The following is a 23769-nucleotide window of genomic DNA, read 5'->3' on the forward strand; positions in this document are numbered from 1 at the left end:
CAAACACACACACACACATAACAATCAATCATGTTTCAAAAAGGGGGGGGGGGGGCAAGACCGTTTACAATTGCTTTTTAGAAGCAATTGATTTAAATTGTAAAACGACAATTTTAACCATTCTGTTCCGTTTATATAAAAAAAAAATCCCTAGGACCCACCCCCCCCCTTTTTTTACCCCCCACTTACAAATGAATGTGTTTGATCAACCAATCAACGTGTTCAACCAACCAACCAACCGACCAACCAACCAATAAATCAATCAATCAATCAGTGCATGTTTCCGTCTCATGTGTTTAATATGGAGTCCACGATCTCATTTGTTTCTTTCTCGCTTGTTTCAAGAAACACTATCAAACGTGTTGTTCAACCAACCAACCAACCAACCAACCAACGTGTTTAATCAACCAATCAACATGTTTAGCCAACCAACCAACCAACCAACCAACCAACCAATCAATCAACCAATCAGTGCATGTTTCCGTCTCATGTGTTTAATATGGAGTCCACGATCTCATTTGTGTCTTTCTCGCTTGTTTCAAGAAACACTTTCCAACGTGTTTAACCAACCAACCAACGTGTTTAATCAACCAATCAATCAATCAATCAACCAATCAGTGCATGTTTCCGTCTCATGTGTTTAATATGGAGTCCATGATCTCATTTGTTTCTTTCTCGCTTGTTTCAAGAAACACTATCAAACGTGTTTAACCAACCAACCAACCAACCAACCAACCAACCAACCAACGAACATGTTTAGCCAACCAACCAACCAATCAATCAACCAATCACCAATCGGTGCATGTTTCCGTCTCATGTGTTTAATATGGAGTCCACGATCTCATTAGTTTCTTTCTCGCTTGTTTCGAGAAACACTATCTAACGTGTTTAACCAACCAACCAACGTGTTTAATCAACCAATCAACATGTTTAACCAACCAACCAACCAACCAATCAATCAATCAATCAATAAATCAGTGCATGTTTCCGTCTCGTGTGTTCAATACGGGGTCCAAGATCTCAGTTTTTTCCGGTTGCTTCAAGAGACCCTATCCCAAGTGTTTAAGTAATAAACAAACCAACCAACCAACCAACCAACCAACCAATCAATCAATATGTATGACCGTTTATTTATGACAGTTTCATTAAAACAATATGGAAGGAAAGACCTATGATCAATTATTCAAGAAGAATTGAATTTCAATATTGTTCTTACATCTCTTCTGAAAAAAAAATCCACATCCTTCTTATCAGTTATACTCTGAAACTACAAGTCTAATCGACCCCAAAATGTGCAGTCAGCAGGGCATACATGTACTTAAGGTTCATAAAACAACGTGGTGCAGATATCTCTCAAGACTTTTCCTAGAGAAAAGAAATGGCAATGCCGTAAAAATCGCTTCCTTACACTGCTACTTTTGCATAGGTACTTTTTCTGTACAAAAAATCTGTGGTACTGGAAAATTACTTTTAAAATATGGTACTTTTTTAGTACTTTAAATTTATTGTAATATTTAGGTACCTGTTTTTTACAGTACTTGATTTGTACCTAATATTTGAGGTACACATTTAGTACTACACAATTAAAGTACAAATTGAGTACTTAAAATTTGAAGTACAAATCAAGTACTGTAAAAAACAAGTACTTAAATATTACAATAAATTTGAAGTACTAAAAAAGTACTATATTTTAAAAGTAATTTTCCAGTACTACAGATTTTTTGTACAGAAAAAGTACCTATGCAAAATTAGCAGTGCAGGGCCGTAAATCTCAGTGAAATCCTAAAATAAAATGTTCGCTCCTAGATTAAAATACTTATCTGTGTTACAAACTGGTGCTGAAAAATGTACATTACAAGAAAATAAGCATGCAACGCGTGTTTTAAAGTTACACCGGATCAATAAAATCCAAATCATGCACTGCTGGTGAACTGTGACCGAAATGTCAATTTCCTACAATGACAAAAGAAATTACATTGTGCACATTCCATCTCTATAGATGTTGTCTGTTCAACGTCTCCACCTGAAAAGAAATAAAAAGACTGAGTTTTCGTTATTATCAACCCGCGTCACGTGATGTCTCCTCAATCTGGCGCGCGCGCTGGACCTGAAATAAAATAAAAACTTTCCGAACTAAACATGAAACTTCCCCGGAATAATATAGACCCCTTACAGAAACAAACAGACAAACAAACAAACAGACAGACAAACAAACACACACACACACATAACAATCAATCATGTTTCAAAAAGGGGGGGGGGGCAAGACCGTTTACAATTGCTTTTTAGAAGCAATTGATTTAAATTGTAAAACGACAATTTTAACCATTCTGTTCCGTTTATATAAAAAAAAAATCCCTAGGACCCACCCCCCCCTTTTTTTACCCCCCCACTTACAAATGAATGTGTTTGATCAACCAATCAACGTGTTCAACCAACCAACCAACCGACCAACCAACCAATAAATCAATCAATCAATCAGTGCATGTTTCCGTCTCATGTGTTTAATATGGAGTCCACGATCTCATTTGTTTCTTTCTCGCTTGTTTCAAGAAACACTATCAAACGTGTTGTTCAACCAACCAACCAACCAACCAACCAACGTGTTTAATCAACCAATCAACATGTTTAGCCAACCAACCAACCAACCAACCAACCAACCAATCAATCAACCAATCAGTGCATGTTTCCGTCTCATGTGTTTAATATGGAGTCCACGATCTCATTTGTGTCTTTCTCGCTTGTTTCAAGAAACACTTTCCAACGTGTTTAACCAACCAACCAACGTGTTTAATCAACCAATCAATCAATCAATCAACCAATCAGTGCATGTTTCCGTCTCATGTGTTTAATATGGAGTCCATGATCTCATTTGTTTCTTTCTCGCTTGTTTCAAGAAACACTATCAAACGTGTTTAACCAACCAACCAACCAACCAACCAACCAACCAACCAACGAACATGTTTAGCCAACCAACCAACCAATCAATCAACCAATCACCAATCGGTGCATGTTTCCGTCTCATGTGTTTAATATGGAGTCCACGATCTCATTAGTTTCTTTCTCGCTTGTTTCGAGAAACACTATCTAACGTGTTTAACCAACCAACCAACGTGTTTAATCAACCAATCAACATGTTTAACCAACCAACCAACCAACCAATCAATCAATCAATCAATAAATCAGTGCATGTTTCCGTCTCGTGTGTTCAATACGGGGTCCAAGATCTCAGTTTTTTCCGGTTGCTTCAAGAGACCCTATCCCAAGTGTTTAAGTAATAAACAAACCAACCAACCAACCAACCAACCAACCAATCAATCAATATGTATGACCGTTTATTTATGACAGTTTCATTAAAACAATATGGAAGGAAAGACCTATGATCAATTATTCAAGAAGAATTGAATTTCAATATTGTTCTTACATCTCTTCTGAAAAAAAAATCCACATCCTTCTTATCAGTTATACTCTGAAACTACAAGTCTAATCGACCCCAAAATGTGCAGTCAGCAGGGCATACATGTACTTAAGGTTCATAAAACAACGTGGTGCAGATATCTCTCAAGACTTTTCCTAGAGAAAAGAAATGGCAATGCCGTAAAAATCGCTTCCTTACACTGCTACTTTTGCATAGGTACTTTTTCTGTACAAAAAATCTGTGGTACTGGAAAATTACTTTTAAAATATGGTACTTTTTTAGTACTTTAAATTTATTGTAATATTTAGGTACCTGTTTTTTACAGTACTTGATTTGTACCTAATATTTGAGGTACACATTTAGTACTACACAATTAAAGTACAAATTGAGTACTTAAAATTTGAAGTACAAATCAAGTACTGTAAAAAACAAGTACTTAAATATTACAATAAATTTGAAGTACTAAAAAAGTACTATATTTTAAAAGTAATTTTCCAGTACTACAGATTTTTTGTACAGAAAAAGTACCTATGCAAAATTAGCAGTGCAGGGCCGTAAATCTCAGTGAAATCCTAAAATAAAATGTTCGCTCCTAGATTAAAATACTTATCTGTGTTACAAACTGGTGCTGAAAAATGTACATTACAAGAAAATAAGCATGCAACGCGTGTTTTAAAGTTACACCGGATCAATAAAATCCAAATCATGCACTGCTGGTGAACTGTGACCGAAATGTCAATTTCCTACAATGACAAAAGAAATTACATTGTGCACATTCCATCTCTATAGATGTTGTCTGTTCAACGTCTCCACCTGAAAAGAAATAAAAAGACTGAGTTTTCGTTATTATCAACCCGCGTCACGTGATGTCTCCTCAATCTGGCGCGCGCGCTGGACCTGAAATAAAATAAAAACTTTCCGAACTAAACATGAAACTTCCCCGGAATAATATAGACCCCTTACAGAAACAAACAGACAAACAAACAAACAGACAGACAAACAAACACACACACACACATAACAATCAATCATGTTTCAAAAAGGGGGGGGGGCAAGACCTTTTACAATTGCTTTTTAGAAGCAATTGATTTAAATTGTAAAACGACAATTTTAACCATTCTGTTCCGTTTATATAAAAAAAAAATCCCTAGGACCCCCCCCCCCCCCTTTTTTTTACCCCCCACTTACAAATGAATGTGTTTGATCAACCAATCAACGTGTTCAACCAACCAACCAACCGACCAACCAACCAATAAATCAATCAATCAATCAGTGCATGTTTCCGTCTCATGTGTTTAATATGGAGTCCACGATCTCATTTGTTTCTTTCTCGCTTGTTTCAAGAAACACTATCAAACGTGTTGTTCAACCAACCAACCAACCAACCAACCAACGTGTTTAATCAACCAATCAACATGTTTAGCCAACCAACCAACCAACCAACCAACCAACCAATCAATCAACCAATCAGTGCATGTTTCCGTCTCATGTGTTTAATATGGAGTCCACGATCTCATTTGTGTCTTTCTCGCTTGTTTCAAGAAACACTTTCCAACGTGTTTAACCAACCAACCAACGTGTTTAATCAACCAATCAATCAATCAATCAACCAATCAGTGCATGTTTCCGTCTCATGTGTTTAATATGGAGTCCATGATCTCATTTGTTTCTTTCTCGCTTGTTTCAAGAAACACTATCAAACGTGTTTAACCAACCAACCAACCAACCAACCAACCAACCAACGAACATGTTTAGCCAACCAACCAACCAATCAATCAACCAATCACCAATCGGTGCATGTTTCCGTCTCATGTGTTTAATATGGAGTCCACGATCTCATTAGTTTCTTTCTCGCTTGTTTCGAGAAACACTATCTAACGTGTTTAACCAACCAACCAACGTGTTTAATCAACCAATCAACATGTTTAACCAACCAACCAACCAACCAATCAATCAATCAATCAATAAATCAGTGCATGTTTCCGTCTCGTGTGTTCAATACGGGGTCCAAGATCTCAGTTTTTTCCGGTTGCTTCAAGAGACCCTATCCCAAGTGTTTAAGTAATAAACAAACCAACCAACCAACCAACCAACCAACCAATCAATCAATATGTATGACCGTTTATTTATGACAGTTTCATTAAAACAATATGGAAGGAAAGACCTATGATCAATTATTCAAGAAGAATTGAATTTCAATATTGTTCTTACATCTCTTCTGAAAAAAAAATCCACATCCTTCTTATCAGTTATACTCTGAAACTACAAGTCTAATCGACCCCAAAATGTGCAGTCAGCAGGGCATACATGTACTTAAGGTTCATAAAACAACGTGGTGCAGATATCTCTCAAGACTTTTCCTAGAGAAAAGAAATGGCAATGCCGTAAAAATCGCTTCCTTACACTGCTACTTTTGCATAGGTACTTTTTCTGTACAAAAAATCTGTGGTACTGGAAAATTACTTTTAAAATATGGTACTTTTTTAGTACTTTAAATTTATTGTAATATTTAGGTACCTGTTTTTTACAGTACTTGATTTGTACCTAATATTTGAGGTACACATTTAGTACTACACAATTAAAGTACAAATTGAGTACTTAAAATTTGAAGTACAAATCAAGTACTGTAAAAAACAAGTACTTAAATATTACAATAAATTTGAAGTACTAAAAAAGTACTATATTTTAAAAGTAATTTTCCAGTACTACAGATTTTTTGTACAGAAAAAGTACCTATGCAAAATTAGCAGTGCAGGGCCGTAAATCTCAGTGAAATCCTAAAATAAAATGTTCGCTCCTAGATTAAAATACTTATCTGTGTTACAAACTGGTGCTGAAAAATGTACATTACAAGAAAATAAGCATGCAACGCGTGTTTTAAAGTTACACCGGATCAATAAAATCCAAATCATGCACTGCTGGTGAACTGTGACCGAAATGTCAATTTCCTACAATGACAAAAGAAATTACATTGTGCACATTCCATCTCTATAGATGTTGTCTGTTCAACGTCTCCACCTGAAAAGAAATAAAAAGACTGAGTTTTCGTTATTATCAACCCGCGTCACGTGATGTCTCCTCAATCTGGCGCGCGCGCTGGACCTGAAATAAAATAAAAACTTTCCGAACTAAACATGAAACTTCCCCGGAATAATATAGACCCCTTACAGAAACAAACAGACAAACAAACAAACAGACAGACAAACAAACACACACACACACATAACAATCAATCATGTTTCAAAAAGGGGGGGGGGGCAAGACCGTTTACAATTGCTTTTTAGAAGCAATTGATTTAAATTGTAAAACGACAATTTTAACCATTCTGTTCCGTTTATATAAAAAAAAAATCCCTAGGACCCACCCCCCCCTTTTTTTTTACCCCCCACTTACAAATGAATGTGTTTGATCAACCAATCAACGTGTTCAACCAACCAACCAACCGACCAACCAACCAATAAATCAATCAATCAATCAGTGCATGTTTCCGTCTCATGTGTTTAATATGGAGTCCACGATCTCATTTGTTTCTTTCTCGCTTGTTTCAAGAAACACTATCAAACGTGTTGTTCAACCAACCAACCAACCAACCAACCAACGTGTTTAATCAACCAATCAACATGTTTAGCCAACCAACCAACCAACCAACCAACCAACCAATCAATCAACCAATCAGTGCATGTTTCCGTCTCATGTGTTTAATATGGAGTCCACGATCTCATTTGTGTCTTTCTCGCTTGTTTCAAGAAACACTTTCCAACGTGTTTAACCAACCAACCAACGTGTTTAATCAACCAATCAATCAATCAATCAACCAATCAGTGCATGTTTCCGTCTCATGTGTTTAATATGGAGTCCATGATCTCATTTGTTTCTTTCTCGCTTGTTTCAAGAAACACTATCAAACGTGTTTAACCAACCAACCAACCAACCAACCAACCAACCAACGAACATGTTTAGCCAACCAACCAACCAATCAATCAACCAATCACCAATCGGTGCATGTTTCCGTCTCATGTGTTTAATATGGAGTCCACGATCTCATTAGTTTCTTTCTCGCTTGTTTCGAGAAACACTATCTAACGTGTTTAACCAACCAACCAACGTGTTTAATCAACCAATCAACATGTTTAACCAACCAACCAACCAACCAATCAATCAATCAATCAATAAATCAGTGCATGTTTCCGTCTCGTGTGTTCAATACGGGGTCCAAGATCTCAGTTTTTTCCGGTTGCTTCAAGAGACCCTATCCCAAGTGTTTAAGTAATAAACAAACCAACCAACCAACCAACCAACCAACCAATCAATCAATATGTATGACCGTTTATTTATGACAGTTTCATTAAAACAATAAGGAAGGAAAGACCTATGATCAATTATTCAAGAAGAATTGAATTTCAATATTGTTCTTACATCTCTTCTGAAAAAAAAATCCACATCCTTCTTATCAGTTATACTCTGAAACTACAAGTCTAATCGACCCCAAAATGTGCAGTCAGCAGGGCATACATGTACTTAAGGTTCATAAAACAACGTGGTGCAGATATCTCTCAAGACTTTTCCTAGAGAAAAGAAATGGCAATGCCGTAAAAATCGCTTCCTTACACTGCTACTTTTGCATAGGTACTTTTTCTGTACAAAAAATCTGTGGTACTGGAAAATTACTTTTAAAATATGGTACTTTTTTAGTACTTTAAATTTATTGTAATATTTAGGTACCTGTTTTTTACAGTACTTGATTTGTACCTAATATTTGAGGTACACATTTAGTACTACACAATTAAAGTACAAATTGAGTACTTAAAATTTGAAGTACAAATCAAGTACTGTAAAAAACAAGTACTTAAATATTACAATAAATTTGAAGTACTAAAAAAGTACTATATTTTAAAAGTAATTTTCCAGTACTACAGATTTTTTGTACAGAAAAAGTACCTATGCAAAATTAGCAGTGCAGGGCCGTAAATCTCAGTGAAATCCTAAAATAAAATGTTCGCTCCTAGATTAAAATACTTATCTGTGTTACAAACTGGTGCTGAAAAATGTACATTACAAGAAAATAAGCATGCAACGCGTGTTTTAAAGTTACACCGGATCAATAAAATCCAAATCATGCACTGCTGGTGAACTGTGACCGAAATGTCAATTTCCTACAATGACAAAAGAAATTACATTGTGCACATTCCATCTCTATAGATGTTGTCTGTTCAACGTCTCCACCTGAAAAGAAATAAAAAGACTGAGTTTTCGTTATTATCAACCCGCGTCACGTGATGTCTCCTCAATCTGGCGCGCGCGCTGGACCTGAAATAAAATAAAAACTTTCCGAACTAAACATGAAACTTCCCCGGAATAATATAGACCCCTTACAGAAACAAACAGACAAACAAACAAACAGACAGACAAACAAACACACACACACACATAACAATCAATCATGTTTCAAAAAGGGGGGGGGCAAGACCGTTTACAATTGCTTTTTAGAAGCAATTGATTTAAATTGTAAAACGACAATTTTAACCATTCTGTTCCGTTTATATAAAAAAAAAATCCCTAGGACCCACCCCCCCCCCCCTTTTTTTTTACCCCCCACTTACAAATGAATGTGTTTGATCAACCAATCAACGTGTTCAACCAACCAACCAACCGACCAACCAACCAATAAATCAATCAATCAATCAGTGCATGTTTCCGTCTCATGTGTTTAATATGGAGTCCACGATCTCATTTGTTTCTTTCTCGCTTGTTTCAAGAAACACTATCAAACGTGTTGTTCAACCAACCAACCAACCAACCAACCAACGTGTTAAATCAACCAATCAACATGTTTAGCCAACCAACCAACCAACCAACCAACCAACCAATCAATCAACCAATCAGTGCATGTTTCCGTCTCATGTGTTTAATATGGAGTCCACGATCTCATTTGTGTCTTTCTCGCTTGTTTCAAGAAACACTTTCCAACGTGTTTAACCAACCAACCAACGTGTTTAATCAACCAATCAATAAATCAATCAACCAATCAGTGCATGTTTCCGTCTCATGTGTTTAATATGGAGTCCACGATCTCATTTGTTTCTTTCTCGCTTGTTTCAAGAAACACTATCAAACGTGTTTAACCAACCAACCAACCAACCAACCAACCAACGAACATGTTTAGCCAACCAACCAACCAATCAATCAACCAATCACCAATCGGTGCATGTTTCCGTCTCATGTGTTTAATATGGAGTCCACGATCTCATTAGTTTCTTTCTCGCTTGTTTCGAGAAACACTATCTAACGTGTTTAACCAACCAACCAACGTGTTTAATCAACCAATCAACATGTTTAACCAACCAACCAACCAACCAATCAATCAATCAATCAATAAATCAGTGCATGTTTCCGTCTCGTGTGTTCAATACGGGGTCCAAGATCTCAGTTTTTTCCGGTTGCTTCAAGAGACCCTATCCCAAGTGTTTAAGTAATAAACAAACCAACCAACCAACCAACCAACCAACCAATCAATCAATATGTATGACCGTTTATTTATGACAGTTTCATTAAAACAATATGGAAGGAAAGACCTATGATCAATTATTCAAGAAGAATTGAATTTCAATATTGTTCTTACATCTCTTCTGAAAAAAAAATCCACATCCTTCTTATCAGTTATACTCTGAAACTACAAGTCTAATCGACCCCAAAATGTGCAGTCAGCAGGGCATACATGTACTTAAGGTTCATAAAACAACGTGGTGCAGATATCTCTCAAGACTTTTCCTAGAGAAAAGAAATGGCAATGCCGTAAAAATCGCTTCCTTACACTGCTACTTTTGCATAGGTACTTTTTCTGTACAAAAAATCTGTGGTACTGGAAAATTACTTTTAAAATATGGTACTTTTTTAGTACTTTAAATTTATTGTAATATTTAGGTACCTGTTTTTTACAGTACTTGATTTGTACCTAATATTTGAGGTACACATTTAGTACTACACAATTAAAGTACAAATTGAGTACTTAAAATTTGAAGTACAAATCAAGTACTGTAAAAAACAAGTACTTAAATATTACAATAAATTTGAAGTACTAAAAAAGTACTATATTTTAAAAGTAATTTTCCAGTACTACAGATTTTTTGTACAGAAAAAGTACCTATGCAAAATTAGCAGTGCAGGGCCGTAAATCTCAGTGAAATCCTAAAATAAAATGTTCGCTCCTAGATTAAAATACTTATCTGTGTTACAAACTGGTGCTGAAAAATGTACATTACAAGAAAATAAGCAAGCAACGCGTGTTTTAAAGTTACACCGGATCAATAAAATCCAAATCATGCACTGCTGGTGAACTGTGACCGAAATGTCAATTTCCTACAATGACAAAAGAAATTACATTGTGCACATTCCATCTCTATAGATGTTGTCTGTTCAACGTCTCCACCTGAAAAGAAATAAAAAGACTGAGTTTTCGTTATTATCAACCCGCGTCACGTGATGTCTCCTCAATCTGGCGCGCGCGCTGGACCTGAAATAAAATAAAAACTTTCCGAACTAAACATGAAACTTCCCCGGAATAATATAGACCCCTTACAGAAACAAACAGACAAACAAACAAACAGACAGACAAACAAACACACACACACACATAACAATCAATCATGTTTCAAAAAGGGGGGGGGCAAGACCGTTTACAATTGCTTTTTAGAAGCAATTGATTTAAATTGTAAAACGACAATTTTAACCATTCTGTTCCGTTTATATAAAAAAAAAATCCCTAGGACCCACCCCCCCCCCTTTTTTTTTACCCCCCACTTACAAATGAATGTGTTTGATCAACCAATCAACGTGTTCAACCAACCAACCAACCGACCAACCAACCAATAAATCAATCAATCAATCAGTGCATGTTTCCGTCTCATGTGTTTAATATGGAGTCCACGATCTCATTTGTTTCTTTCTCGCTTGTTTCAAGAAACACTATCAAACGTGTTGTTCAACCAACCAACCAACCAACCAACCAACGTGTTAAATCAACCAATCAACATGTTTAGCCAACCAACCAACCAACCAACCAACCAACCAATCAATCAACCAATCAGTGCATGTTTCCGTCTCATGTGTTTAATATGGAGTCCACGATCTCATTTGTGTCTTTCTCGCTTGTTTCAAGAAACACTTTCCAACGTGTTTAACCAACCAACCAACGTGTTTAATCAACCAATCAATCAATCAATCAACCAATCAGTGCATGTTTCCGTCTCATGTGTTTAATATGGAGTCCACGATCTCATTTGTTTCTTTCTCGCTTGTTTCAAGAAACACTATCAAACGTGTTTAACCAACCAACCAACCAACCAACCAACCAACGAACATGTTTAGCCAACCAACCAACCAATCAATCAACCAATCACCAATCGGTGCATGTTTCCGTCTCATGTGTTTAATATGGAGTCCACGATCTCATTAGTTTCTTTCTCGCTTGTTTCGAGAAACACTATCTAACGTGTTTAACCAACCAACCAACGTGTTTAATCAACCAATCAACATGTTTAACCAACCAACCAACCAACCAATCAATCAATCAATCAATAAATCAGTGCATGTTTCCGTCTCGTGTGTTCAATACGGGGTCCAAGATCTCAGTTTTTTCCGGTTGCTTCAAGAGACCCTATCCCAAGTGTTTAAGTAATAAACAAACCAACCAACCAACCAACCAACCAACCAATCAATCAATATGTATGACCGTTTATTTATGACAGTTTCATTAAAACAATATGGAAGGAAAGACCTATGATCAATTATTCAAGAAGAATTGAATTTCAATATTGTTCTTACATCTCTTCTGAAAAAAAAATCCACATCCTTCTTATCAGTTATACTCTGAAACTACAAGTCTAATCGACCCCAAAATGTGCAGTCAGCAGGGCATACATGTACTTAAGGTTCATAAAACAACGTGGTGCAGATATCTCTCAAGACTTTTCCTAGAGAAAAGAAATGGCAATGCCGTAAAAATCGCTTCCTTACACTGCTACTTTTGCATAGGTACTTTTTCTGTACAAAAAATCTGTGGTACTGGAAAATTACTTTTAAAATATGGTACTTTTTTAGTACTTTAAATTTATTGTAATATTTAGGTACCTGTTTTTTACAGTACTTGATTTGTACCTAATATTTGAGGTACACATTTAGTACTACACAATTAAAGTACAAATTGAGTACTTAAAATTTGAAGTACAAATCAAGTACTGTAAAAAACAAGTACTTAAATATTACAATAAATTTGAAGTACTAAAAAAGTACTATATTTTAAAAGTAATTTTCCAGTACTACAGATTTTTTGTACAGAAAAAGTACCTATGCAAAATTAGCAGTGTAGCAAACTAAAATGCGGTTTCTCCAGAATCGTATTAGTATATCTTTTACACAAGACATTTTTTTGTTTGGAAATTTATCAGAAATGTATACAGGCGAATCTGAAAACAATATTTTGCTCTGGATAAAACAATACTTATATAATAAAAGATGTTTTAAAGATATATTAAGTCTAACAGCATTGATTGACACAAAAGGACCTTTATTATTTGAAGAAGAAGATTGTCCAGGAGGCTTTGTAGGATAATTTGATGGATTAGCACTCACTAAATAAACAGACATGAATATATTTTTTCATTCTTAATCATCTTTATAATCATTTTTGTTTGTGGATACAGTGCAGGCGATTTGGTGTCACGTTATCTCAGTAGCATGGGATGGATTCCCGGCGAGGGAAGAACAAAAAATTTGCGAAAGCAAATTTACAGATCTAACATTGATGGGTTGATGCTTAGACGAGTTGTATAAACACAATATACACAGCCATGTATCACCATCATTGCTGGTGATCCGATGGATAAATCTGTTGTAGAGTTGTCACTGACTCAGAAGTGCTTATAAATATAATTATTTTTTGTGACTGTATCTTGCATTAATTTGTAGGATCCTTTACTATATATAAATGAGCTGATCTATAACAATAACATCTCCATGCCTTATATATCATGTACTGTATTACGACGCTAGATTAAAACTGACGAGGAAAGGTAACACACGGCCACCGAATCTTTATTATTGTGAAGCCCAGATGATCGTGTGGTCTAGCGCACCGGATACAGTGGAGGCGATTTGGTGTCACTAAATATCAGTAGCATGGGTTCGAATCCCGGCGAGGGAAGAACAAAAAATTTGCGAAAGAAAATTTACAGATCTAACATTGTTGGGTTGATGTTTAGACGAGTTGTATATACATAATGTACACAGCCATGTATCACCGTCATTGCTGGTGATCCGATAGATAAATTTGTTGTAGAGTTGTCACTGACTCAGACGTGCCTATAAATATAGTTATTTTCTGTGACTGTATCTTGCATTACTTTGTAGGATCCTTTACTATAGATAATTGAGCTGATCTATAACAATAACATCTCCATGCCTTATATATCATGTACTGTATTACGACGCTATATTAAAACTGACGAAGAAAGGTAACACACGGCCACCACAGGCTTTATTAGTGTGAAGCCCAGGTGGTCGGGTGGTCCAGCGCACCGGATACAGTGCAGGCGATTTTGCGTCACGTTATCTCAGTAGCATGGGTTGGAATCCCGGCGAGGGAAGAACAAATAATTTGCGAAAGCAAATTGCAGATCTAACATTGTTGGGTTGATGTTTAGACGAGTTGTATATACATAATATACACAGCCATGTATCACCATCATTGCTGGTGATCCGATGGATAAATCTGTTGTAGACTTCACTACAAAAGTCAAAAAGTCTGAAAAGACCAGTTTTTGTCTGAATTTGCATGAATTTTTACTTGACATTCTTAATTTGTCTGCATAATTTTTGAAAATTCTTGACATAGCATTAGTTTGTCTAAAAAGGTTCTTGATTTTTCTTGACAAGTGTCTTGACAGTATTAACATTGTCTTAAAATTTCTCGACACTTCCTGTATCATCTGATAAGAGTCCGGATTAGTCTCGACCAATTATTGACTGTCTTAAATTTGTCTGGATCTGTCTTGACATATTCTTGACATTCTTAATAATGTCTGAATTTGTCTTGACATATTCTTGACATTCTTAATAATGTCTGAATATGTCTTGACACATTCTTGACAGTATTAAATATGTCTTGACACTATCTCAACAGTATAAATTTCGCCTGAAGAGTTTATGAAATCTTTTGGGTTTGTGTGGCTGAAAAAAGAGGAGGGGGGCTTTCGTGTTGGTCAAAGAATTTGTTCTCGTCTTGATTCAAACTGTTTATTTTTAGAACAACCCCAAAACATTTTTGTTTTATATTTGGGTGTTGAGTTTTATAATTTTTTGTCAACAAAAAATTGTGATAACGGGCTCCTTCCTGAAAAAAAATGTTTAGATCTATATTATGTATGTTTGTTTGAGACCAATGAAATTATTGATTAAAAGTTATAAAATTCAACACTCAAATTTGAATAGTAAATAGAAATCATTGATGGGACCCATTATGAATACTTTTTTTATTATTATTCCTGGAGTAGATAATAATTTTCTTTTAATCTTTGGAATGTTAATGGCAGGTCAACTGATAAGTTGTATGGCTGATTACAGGTAAATCAGTAATTTCTATTTGACAGTTGCGTGTATTCTGGGGTGTGTTATAACGAATGTAGGACAGAAAGTCACAGGACAAAAAGTCACAGACAAAAAGTCACGGACAAAAAGTCACAGGACAAAAAGTCACAATTATTTTTTTCTGATTATTTTCTTTGAATAAAAAATGCCTAATTTTACAAAATCATTTTTGTATTTTTCTTGAAGTGTTGTATATTAACCAACTTTATAAGCAAAATTTATCAAAAAAATATCAAAGATGATCAAATAATTGTTAAGAAAACAAAATGTCAAAGTAGATTGGCACTTAAATGGCTTCATAGTGCCAAGAAATATGTCCTTTGTATGATTAAATTAAATAAATCTTCATTTTTCAAGTAAAAAGATAAATTTCATTGACTTTAATATGAATATATGTATTAAAAAGTAAACTTTGTTTCCAGGATGGTGACACTCTTTTACACTCAGCTGTTAGAAGTGGACACCTCAACATACTGCAATGGTTATTAGAAAGAACAAAGATCGATCCAAATAGCGTAAATAAGGTATCAAAGGAAGTTCTTCACAGTATTGTCAATTAAAATCAATGTCAACACAATGTTGCTCATGAAATCAATACATATCTACCCAATATACTTGATATCAGAGAGGTGAAGGGCATAGATTTAAAAACAAAAAAACAAAAAAACAACAAAAACAAAACAAATACCAAGATAAACGTCATTCATGAATTCATGTATATGCAGCCACTACATATTTATTTTAAGTCTAAAGATGGTAACCCTTCAAAGTTGGAGATGTAATAGTGTTGCAAAAATAAAAGTTAACGTAACAAATTTATTTAAACAAAACTGAACATATGATACAGATTTAAAAAAACAAAGTCCTATCATAAATAAGCAAATGCCGTTAATTATGATGTGGAGAACTGACAATAGTCCAATTATACAAGAAAATACAAGTTCAATAATACGCTTTCAATTATTCGGCTTTGAGCGTTCTTGTAAATGAAAATTCAGAAATTCGCTTTGGACGCATTTAAATTTGGAAAGTGTCGCTTTCCTTTTTTTTTTTTTTTACTGTACACAAGGTTTAAAAAAAAGTAAGTTAAAAAAAAATGATGTTAAAATAAAGTCATAGTTTTCTCTGTATGAATATAATATTTGATATGATTGCCAATGAAATAATTGCCCACTACGTTACAAATATCGTAGATGTTAGCATATTGTTTGTTTTTGCAATATTATTTTGACAGGTTTAACTTCATCATATCATATTTCAAGTGCCTTGAGTGAGACACCGTTCTTGAAATCTGCCCATAAGGAGATCATTTGTGATAATATGAGTGTGATACACCAATGATAATGTTCGTGTATTTAATGATAAGTGTAACGTCACATAAAATTAAAATGGTTATACTAAGGCGACCAGTTGTTGTTGGTGGAAGACTCTGGGGTAAACAAACAGAACAGCCGACTTTTTGGAAAAAATGGCCAAGCACATTCATGTTTTTTTAGAAATCTCATGTTAATAGAGTGAAAAAAAAATGTACTACAAAAAGTTTATTGTGATGGGGGTCTAAATATGATCAATCTAAATACTTTTATAAATGCTTTGACATGAAATTGGATCAAATGGATTTTTACAAATTATTGTAAATGGCAAAAATATATTTCTGTCCTTCATGTATGTTGATAAAGATCTATGTTAAGTTGTGGTAATAGCTATATCAAGCAACTACAACAAAGTCTAAAGAAAAAACTGTGTGCTTGGCAAATGGTAATTGAAAAAATTGAATTTGCACGACTGACAATATTTTTTTCCAGTTCAATTTGGATGAATAATCTATTTTAAATTGACAACAAACCAGTGTTTTTCAAAGACTGGTATAGTATAGTTATGAAGATGTTATTATCGGGGAGAAATGTTTATCAGTTTCAGTAATATTTTCATATGAATTTAGTCATCATGAAATAATAGCATAATTTCTATGCTAACTAAGACTTCCAAAAAATAAATAAGGGAGATTGTAAATAAGTATCTCCTTTCAGACCATTCTCAAACACAAAAAGGGAGTAAAAAGATACCAGTCAACAAAAGAAACGATACACGACTTTTATTTCAAATTACAGATAAAGTTTTCCGTTTATAGGACCAATATTGAAGGTAGTAATATTTAAAGACCAAGTAAATATAAATCCGTTTAAATTTTTTTTTTTTTTTTGCTTTCATGACGTGATTTGGCGAAATTTATCTTTTTGACAAAATTTACATAAAACGACAAGTTTAAAAACAGAAGTTCCAACTAATGATGCCAACCCCTCATTTAAAGGTAAAGACAATGTTTGCCATCACTTTATTTTTTAAAAATCATACAGTTTCTTCGTTTATTTGTAAAGCAAAGTTCGGCCCCACAAAAAATCGTTAAAATGTATACATTTTCAATTGATTTGCCATTGACAGTATGTGTAGAGAGAATTTTAAAAAAGCAGTAACAATCTTAAAACTTATCCGAAAGGTTCCAAATTTACAGTGTATTGTTTCCATATCTAAAGCATTGATTTGAGATGAAAAAAAAAAATTGTTTGTGCATTTTTTGAAATTTAAAAAAAAACTTTTTTTTATTACCATTTGCCATTAAAAAAAATCCTAAGCTGCAATGGCTTCAGGATAGAATAAATCATTGAAATCAGGCAACAATTAAGTTTTAAAACAAAGTAGGATAAGTTCAAAACATATATTGTATCTTTTGTGAGACTGAATTGGAATCAATTGAACATTTACTTTGAGACTGTAATTGTGTAAAACAATTAATCTAGCAAACTAAAATGTGGTTTCTCCAGAATCGTATTAGTATATCTTTTACACAAGACATTTTTTTGTTTGGAAATTTATCAGAAATGTATACAGGCGAATCTGAAAACAATATTTTGCTCTGGATTAAACAATACATATATAATAAAAGATGTTTTAAAGATGAATTAAGTCTAACAGCATTGATTGAAAAAAAAGGACCATTATTATTTGAAGAAGAAGATATCAAATAAAAATCAATGTTATGACAAGTTTAATCTAGCTTGCGTGGTACATTGTCCAGGAGGCTTTGTAGGATAATTTGATGGATTAGCACTCACTAAATAAACAGACATGAATATATTTTTTCATTCTTAATCATTTTTATAATCATTTTTGTTTGTGGATACAGTGCAGGCGATTTTTATGTCACGTTATCTCAGTAGCATGGGATGGATTCCCGGCGAGGGAAGAACAAAAAATTTGCGAAAGCAAATTTACAGATCTAACATTGATGGGTTGATGCTTAGATGAGTTGTATAAACACAATGTACACAGCCATGTATCACCATCATTGCTGGTGATCCGATGGATAAATCTGTTGTAGAGTTGTCACTGACTCAGACGTGCTTATACATATAATTATTTTTTGTGACTGTATCTTGCAATAATTTGTAGGATCCTTTACTATAGATAAATGAGCTGATCTATAACAATAACATCTCCATGCCTTATATATCATGTACTGTATTACGACGCTAGATTAAAACTGACGAGGAAAGGTAACACACGGCCACCGAAATCTTTACTATTGTGAAGCCCAGATGGTCTTGTGGTCTAGCGCACCGGATACAGTGGAGGCGATTTGGTGTCACTATATATCAGTAGCATGGGTTCGAATCCCGGCGAGGGAAGAACAAAAAATTTGCGAAAGAAAATTTACAGATCTAACATTGTTGGGTTGATGTTTAGATGAGTTGTATAAACACAATGTACACAGCCATGTATCACCATCATTGCTGGTGATCCGATGGATAAATCTGTTGTAGAGTTGTCACTGACTCAGACGTGCTTATAAATATAGTTATTTTCTGTGACTGTATCTTGCATTATTTTGTAGGATCCTTTACTATAGATAATTGAGCTGATCTGTAACAATAACATCTCCTTGTCTTATATATCATGAACTGTATTACGACGCTATATTAAAACTGACGAAGAAAGGTAACACACGGCCACCGAAAGCTTTATTATTGTGATGCCCAGGTGGTCGAGTGGTCCAGCGCATCGGATACAGTGCAGGCGATTTTGTGTCACGTTATTGCAGTAGCATGGGTTGGAATCCCGGCGAGGGAAGAACAAATAATTTGCGAAAACAAATTACAGATCTAACATTGTTGGGTTGATGTTTAGACGAGTTGTATATACATAATATACACAGCCATGTATCACCATCATTGCTGGTGATCCGATGGATAAATCTGTTGTAGAGTTAACGTTGTCACTGACTCAGACGTATTATATTATATATATAATTATATATATATACAACTCGTCTAAACATCAACCCAACAATGTTAGATCTGTAAATTTGCTTTCGCAAATTTTTGGTTCTTCCCTCGCCAGGATTCGAACCCATGCTACTGTGATATCGTGACAATATATAATATAAATATGTCTGCCTATGTGTAGTGAAAACTGCAAATTATACCTTGTCCATCGAATTTCTTATGATTAAGAAATACCGGGCGTTAGAATATGTATAAAGTGCCTAGAAAATCAACATAACGATGTTAGAATAGATCTGATTGGTAACTTCCTCCACGACCGGGCCTCGAACCTGTACTTTTTAATTCTAACATACAGCAGGAAATGATAATAACATCTCTGTTATCTGTTGATATGCACAATAGTCAAAAGTGCAAGTGTCATTTCTGTCAGCTACACGTAATTGGTCACAGAAATAAGATAAAGATCATGTAGGTTGCAGTCTTGCAGCTGTTTTGCATGTAAGCCTATGGAGCAGTCAATTACAAGACTGCAACCTGCATAGGGTATTTTTTTCATATGTTCACTGCACAGGATGCAGCTCATGTGGACTTTTGTGTGCCTAGAATGACAAGCTATCATGACTTTTTAATTATCACAGATTAAAACTGCTCCGGTGGTCAGAGCTTTGAATTGGTTTTATTTTAACATTTAAAAAAACACCATTTCAATAATTTTGTAAAATACCCTTCAATTACATCTATTAACTAACTGTTGAACCAATGGTATGAAAAAGTGTGCATTCTATGATATACCTTGATGCTAAACTGTATTAATCGTAATTGTTAAAAATGAACAAAACATATTTACAGAAGAGTTATTGTTCAGATTGTACAATGAAAATTGTGATCGAGACTTAAAGCCAAAGGAGAAGCTTAGGTTTTTTTTGAAAAAAAAAGATTATCATCGAATCTCTCATGTACGAGCCTAATTACATGAGATGATGATACCACCAGCTCAAAATTACTATCACTATCCGTGTTTACTTTGATTGTGTTGGTAACATATGAAACAGAACCATATTCATGTGTGAAGTTTTTGCGTATTGTGAAATCCAATGTTGTCAAAGGTTTAGTATTTCTTTCTTATTTTGTTTCTTGAATTGTGTCTAACATTTTGAAAGAAAATATCATGTAAGTAAATAGCTGTTTTTTATTTTAAATTTTTATTTAACATTCAATGATTCTCAAACTAAAGTCCTTCACTATAAACTCAGGCATACTACCAATCCAATTATACAGTTACAATAGCACAGTAATATATGTTAACACAATCCATAACTATCAACAAAAGAGGAAAAAATCATATTAATATAATGTAATATATGCATATACTCCTATTAACGATAACCATCTCATAAAAGGGTGGATGGGTGGGTTAACATAATAACGAATGCTGCTACGTTGAACTATAGGCAAACTTCGAATAACTTTAATTTCTCAAACTAATCCCTTAAGTAATAACTTATCATGCTTTTCTCGAAAATCACGAGGGCATATACCTGTAAAACCGACATTACGGCAATGACGAGGAAGGTCACTTTGAAACTATCAAAGTGCCTCTAGCTTTACATAAAATCAAATGTCTAATTGCTCTACAAACAACAGAAATTGGAGGAACAATCCAATTAAATTCATTATTCCAATTTTGCGTGAACTGCTTTAACACCTGGATTCCAGAATTTAGAATTAAACCTTGGTATTTTTTTTATTTAAATTACTCGCAGTATGCGGACCCCACATATCATTTACAAATTAAAAAAAATCTATGTTTGTTCCCCAGTCTTTTATATCAATCGTTTTTGAAATAGAATCAGCTTTAGTATTTTCAGATTGTTAAAAAAAAATAAAGTATTTTCAGATCTCGGGATCCAACAACATCTAACGTTATATTCAATTCAGAACACAACCTAACATATTAATAGCTATCTTTTGTAAATGTACTTTTCACTTCCTTTCTGAACAACAGTTATTATTATCTGTATGCCATTTAACACATTTATTTTTTAAACGATTTTTAAAAGACATCAATGCCAACAAAATAGCTTGAAGTTCTCTCCATGTAGAACTCTGTAAGAACTCTTGTAAAGTCCACATCTGATGAAAAAATATTAGAGTCAATACCTATCGAGTAAGCACCAGCAGCTACATTACTAGCATCAGAATATACAACCACGTGAGGAAAAGAATAACATGCTAAATGTTTTCTGTTCAATCTTTGAATGTTAGTCAGCCAAAATGTAAGCTCATTGTATACACAATCAGAACATTCCAATATTAACTTTAAATCCCACTTTACTCTATTTTCAATAGCCCAGTGTACATAACGAGTCATTAAACTAGTTATGTCACCCATGATTGGACACATAAAAATTACCTTTTCCGTTACCTGAGCCAATTTACGTGCTGTGAAATTAGGAAAGTTATTTAAAACATCAACCAATGATGTTAGGGTATTTTCAATCCGTCTTTCTGATATACTAATTGAAAAATCAGACGAATTCCAGACGAATTCCAAACTAACCATTTTAAACATTGAACTGGTTCAAAAATAGATTTATCCATGTTAATTAAATACCTTGCTTCTAACAAAGACGTTTTCACAAAAGATGAACATTGGGAAGCTTCTTGTTTAGTTTTACCCATTCCAAAATCCATCATCTAAGTAAAGTACAATATCTACGCCATTTTATCGCCAATAGTTTTACGATTGGAGGTTAACATTTAGTGATAAGATATGGAGCAGATGATAGAATAAAGGCTAACACTGTAAAACAGTAAAATGTATTGTTCCAGCAAAATCCTAAATATGTTTGTTGTTAAGTACATACGTCATAATGAAAATAACCAGACTTAAGATCAAACTTAAATAGATAGCAATCTTTTGTGAAATAATTTAAAGCCCCTTTCCAGTTTTCAAATATTATTCTTTTTTTTTTTAATAAAACATTCAGTTCACTTAGATCCAAAATCAGACTTTTTTGCCCGAAATTTGAACCGCAACACTAAGCGGATTTACGACAAATGGTTGAAATGGAGTTTCAATAACACATCCGATATCAAGTAATTCTGAAATTGCTTCATTTACAAATTTAGAATGGACATTAGCAAATTTGTTATTCTTAAATGACATAGATGTAGGAGTTCGCAAAAAGGAATAACGTAACCTTGTTTGATAGTATTTATAACAAATTCATTTGCAACTATATCATGTATATGTTTTCAAATTTGTATATGCTTGCGTAAGCTATATTTTACCCCTTTTGCAACAGATGAAATATCAATATTGTCAAAATATTTTGCCTGTGACAGAAACAGTTCAAACTGTCCGTAAAGATTTCTTTCATCTAAAAAAGTAGTATAACTATACTTATCATTAACTATGTTACCTTGATGTCCCTAGGACAGCTGATTATGAACTGAAAAGGGGGAACTTAGTTCGCTAGTGACCACGCTGGTTGCAGTTGAAACAGATGTCATGAAATGAGGATTCCCTCCGTCTGCTGGTCCGAAAGGGCGGCTGTAGTTTTTTCGAACATTATGTTGATTTTGCATTGGAGCAGGAGGAGCAGAAACAGTTGCTGCAGCGGTTCTATAAGGATGAGGTCTTTTCTTTTCCTTGATACATTTGTACTCTTAATGGTTCGGCATTCTGCAGAACAAATGCGCTTAACTAAACCTTCCGGCTTGAGCTTGGTTGCAAGTTTGAAGTTCTCATTGCCAACGGCCAAGTCTTTATAAGGAGAATCGAACTTCCCGTCAAGATAGGTTTTAAACAGCGATAATGTATCTACCAGGTCTTTATTACCAGTAATATATGCAGAACTACCATCAGGCGGTGAATGAAGTTTCTCGGAGTCAGACATACCATAATGACGAATGCTGCTACGTTGAACTATATGCAAACTTCGAATAACTTTTATTTCTCAAACTTACCCCTTAAGTTAAACCTAATCATGCTTTTCTCGAAAATCATGAGGGCATATACCCGTAAAACCGGCATTACGGATATATGCCATCCATTCAAATTGAATATAAACACACACCATGTTTATAGTAAACAATCACTAGACCGTTACAACGTCATGTGACCAATAACTTTAATAAATATATTAAAACTTACGTGTAATTACTATTTTACCTATTTACTGTAAAAAGTAAAATCACAAAAATACTGAACTTAGAGGAAAATCTTATCGGAAAGTCCATAACCACATGGCAAATTCGAATAACAAATCACATCAAAACGAATAGACAAGAACTGGCATATTCCTAACTTGGTACAGGCATTTTCAAAAGTATAAAATGGTGGATTGAACCTGGTTTTACAGCGTTAAACCTCTCACTTGTACGATAGTTGCATCCCATTTTATAATATTGACAATGATGCGT

At 34.3% G+C, this 23769-nt stretch overlaps 1 protein-coding gene across 1 annotated transcript in view; it reads left to right on the plus strand.

Annotated features, from left to right (window-relative positions):
* Window positions 1-23769, plus strand: part of LOC134727751 (ankyrin-1-like) — a 619083-nt gene that overhangs the window by 590008 nt on the left and 5306 nt on the right. The window contains exon 15 of the mRNA XM_063592138.1: window positions 15481-15582. Coding sequence (XP_063448208.1) covers window positions 15481-15582 — 102 coding nt within the window. The remainder of the gene's footprint in view (window positions 1-15480; window positions 15583-23769) is intronic.

The sequence above is a fragment of the Mytilus trossulus genome, chromosome 8 (assembly GCF_036588685.1).
Source record: "Mytilus trossulus isolate FHL-02 chromosome 8, PNRI_Mtr1.1.1.hap1, whole genome shotgun sequence".
Lineage (NCBI taxonomy): Eukaryota > Metazoa > Mollusca > Bivalvia > Mytilida > Mytilidae > Mytilus > Mytilus trossulus.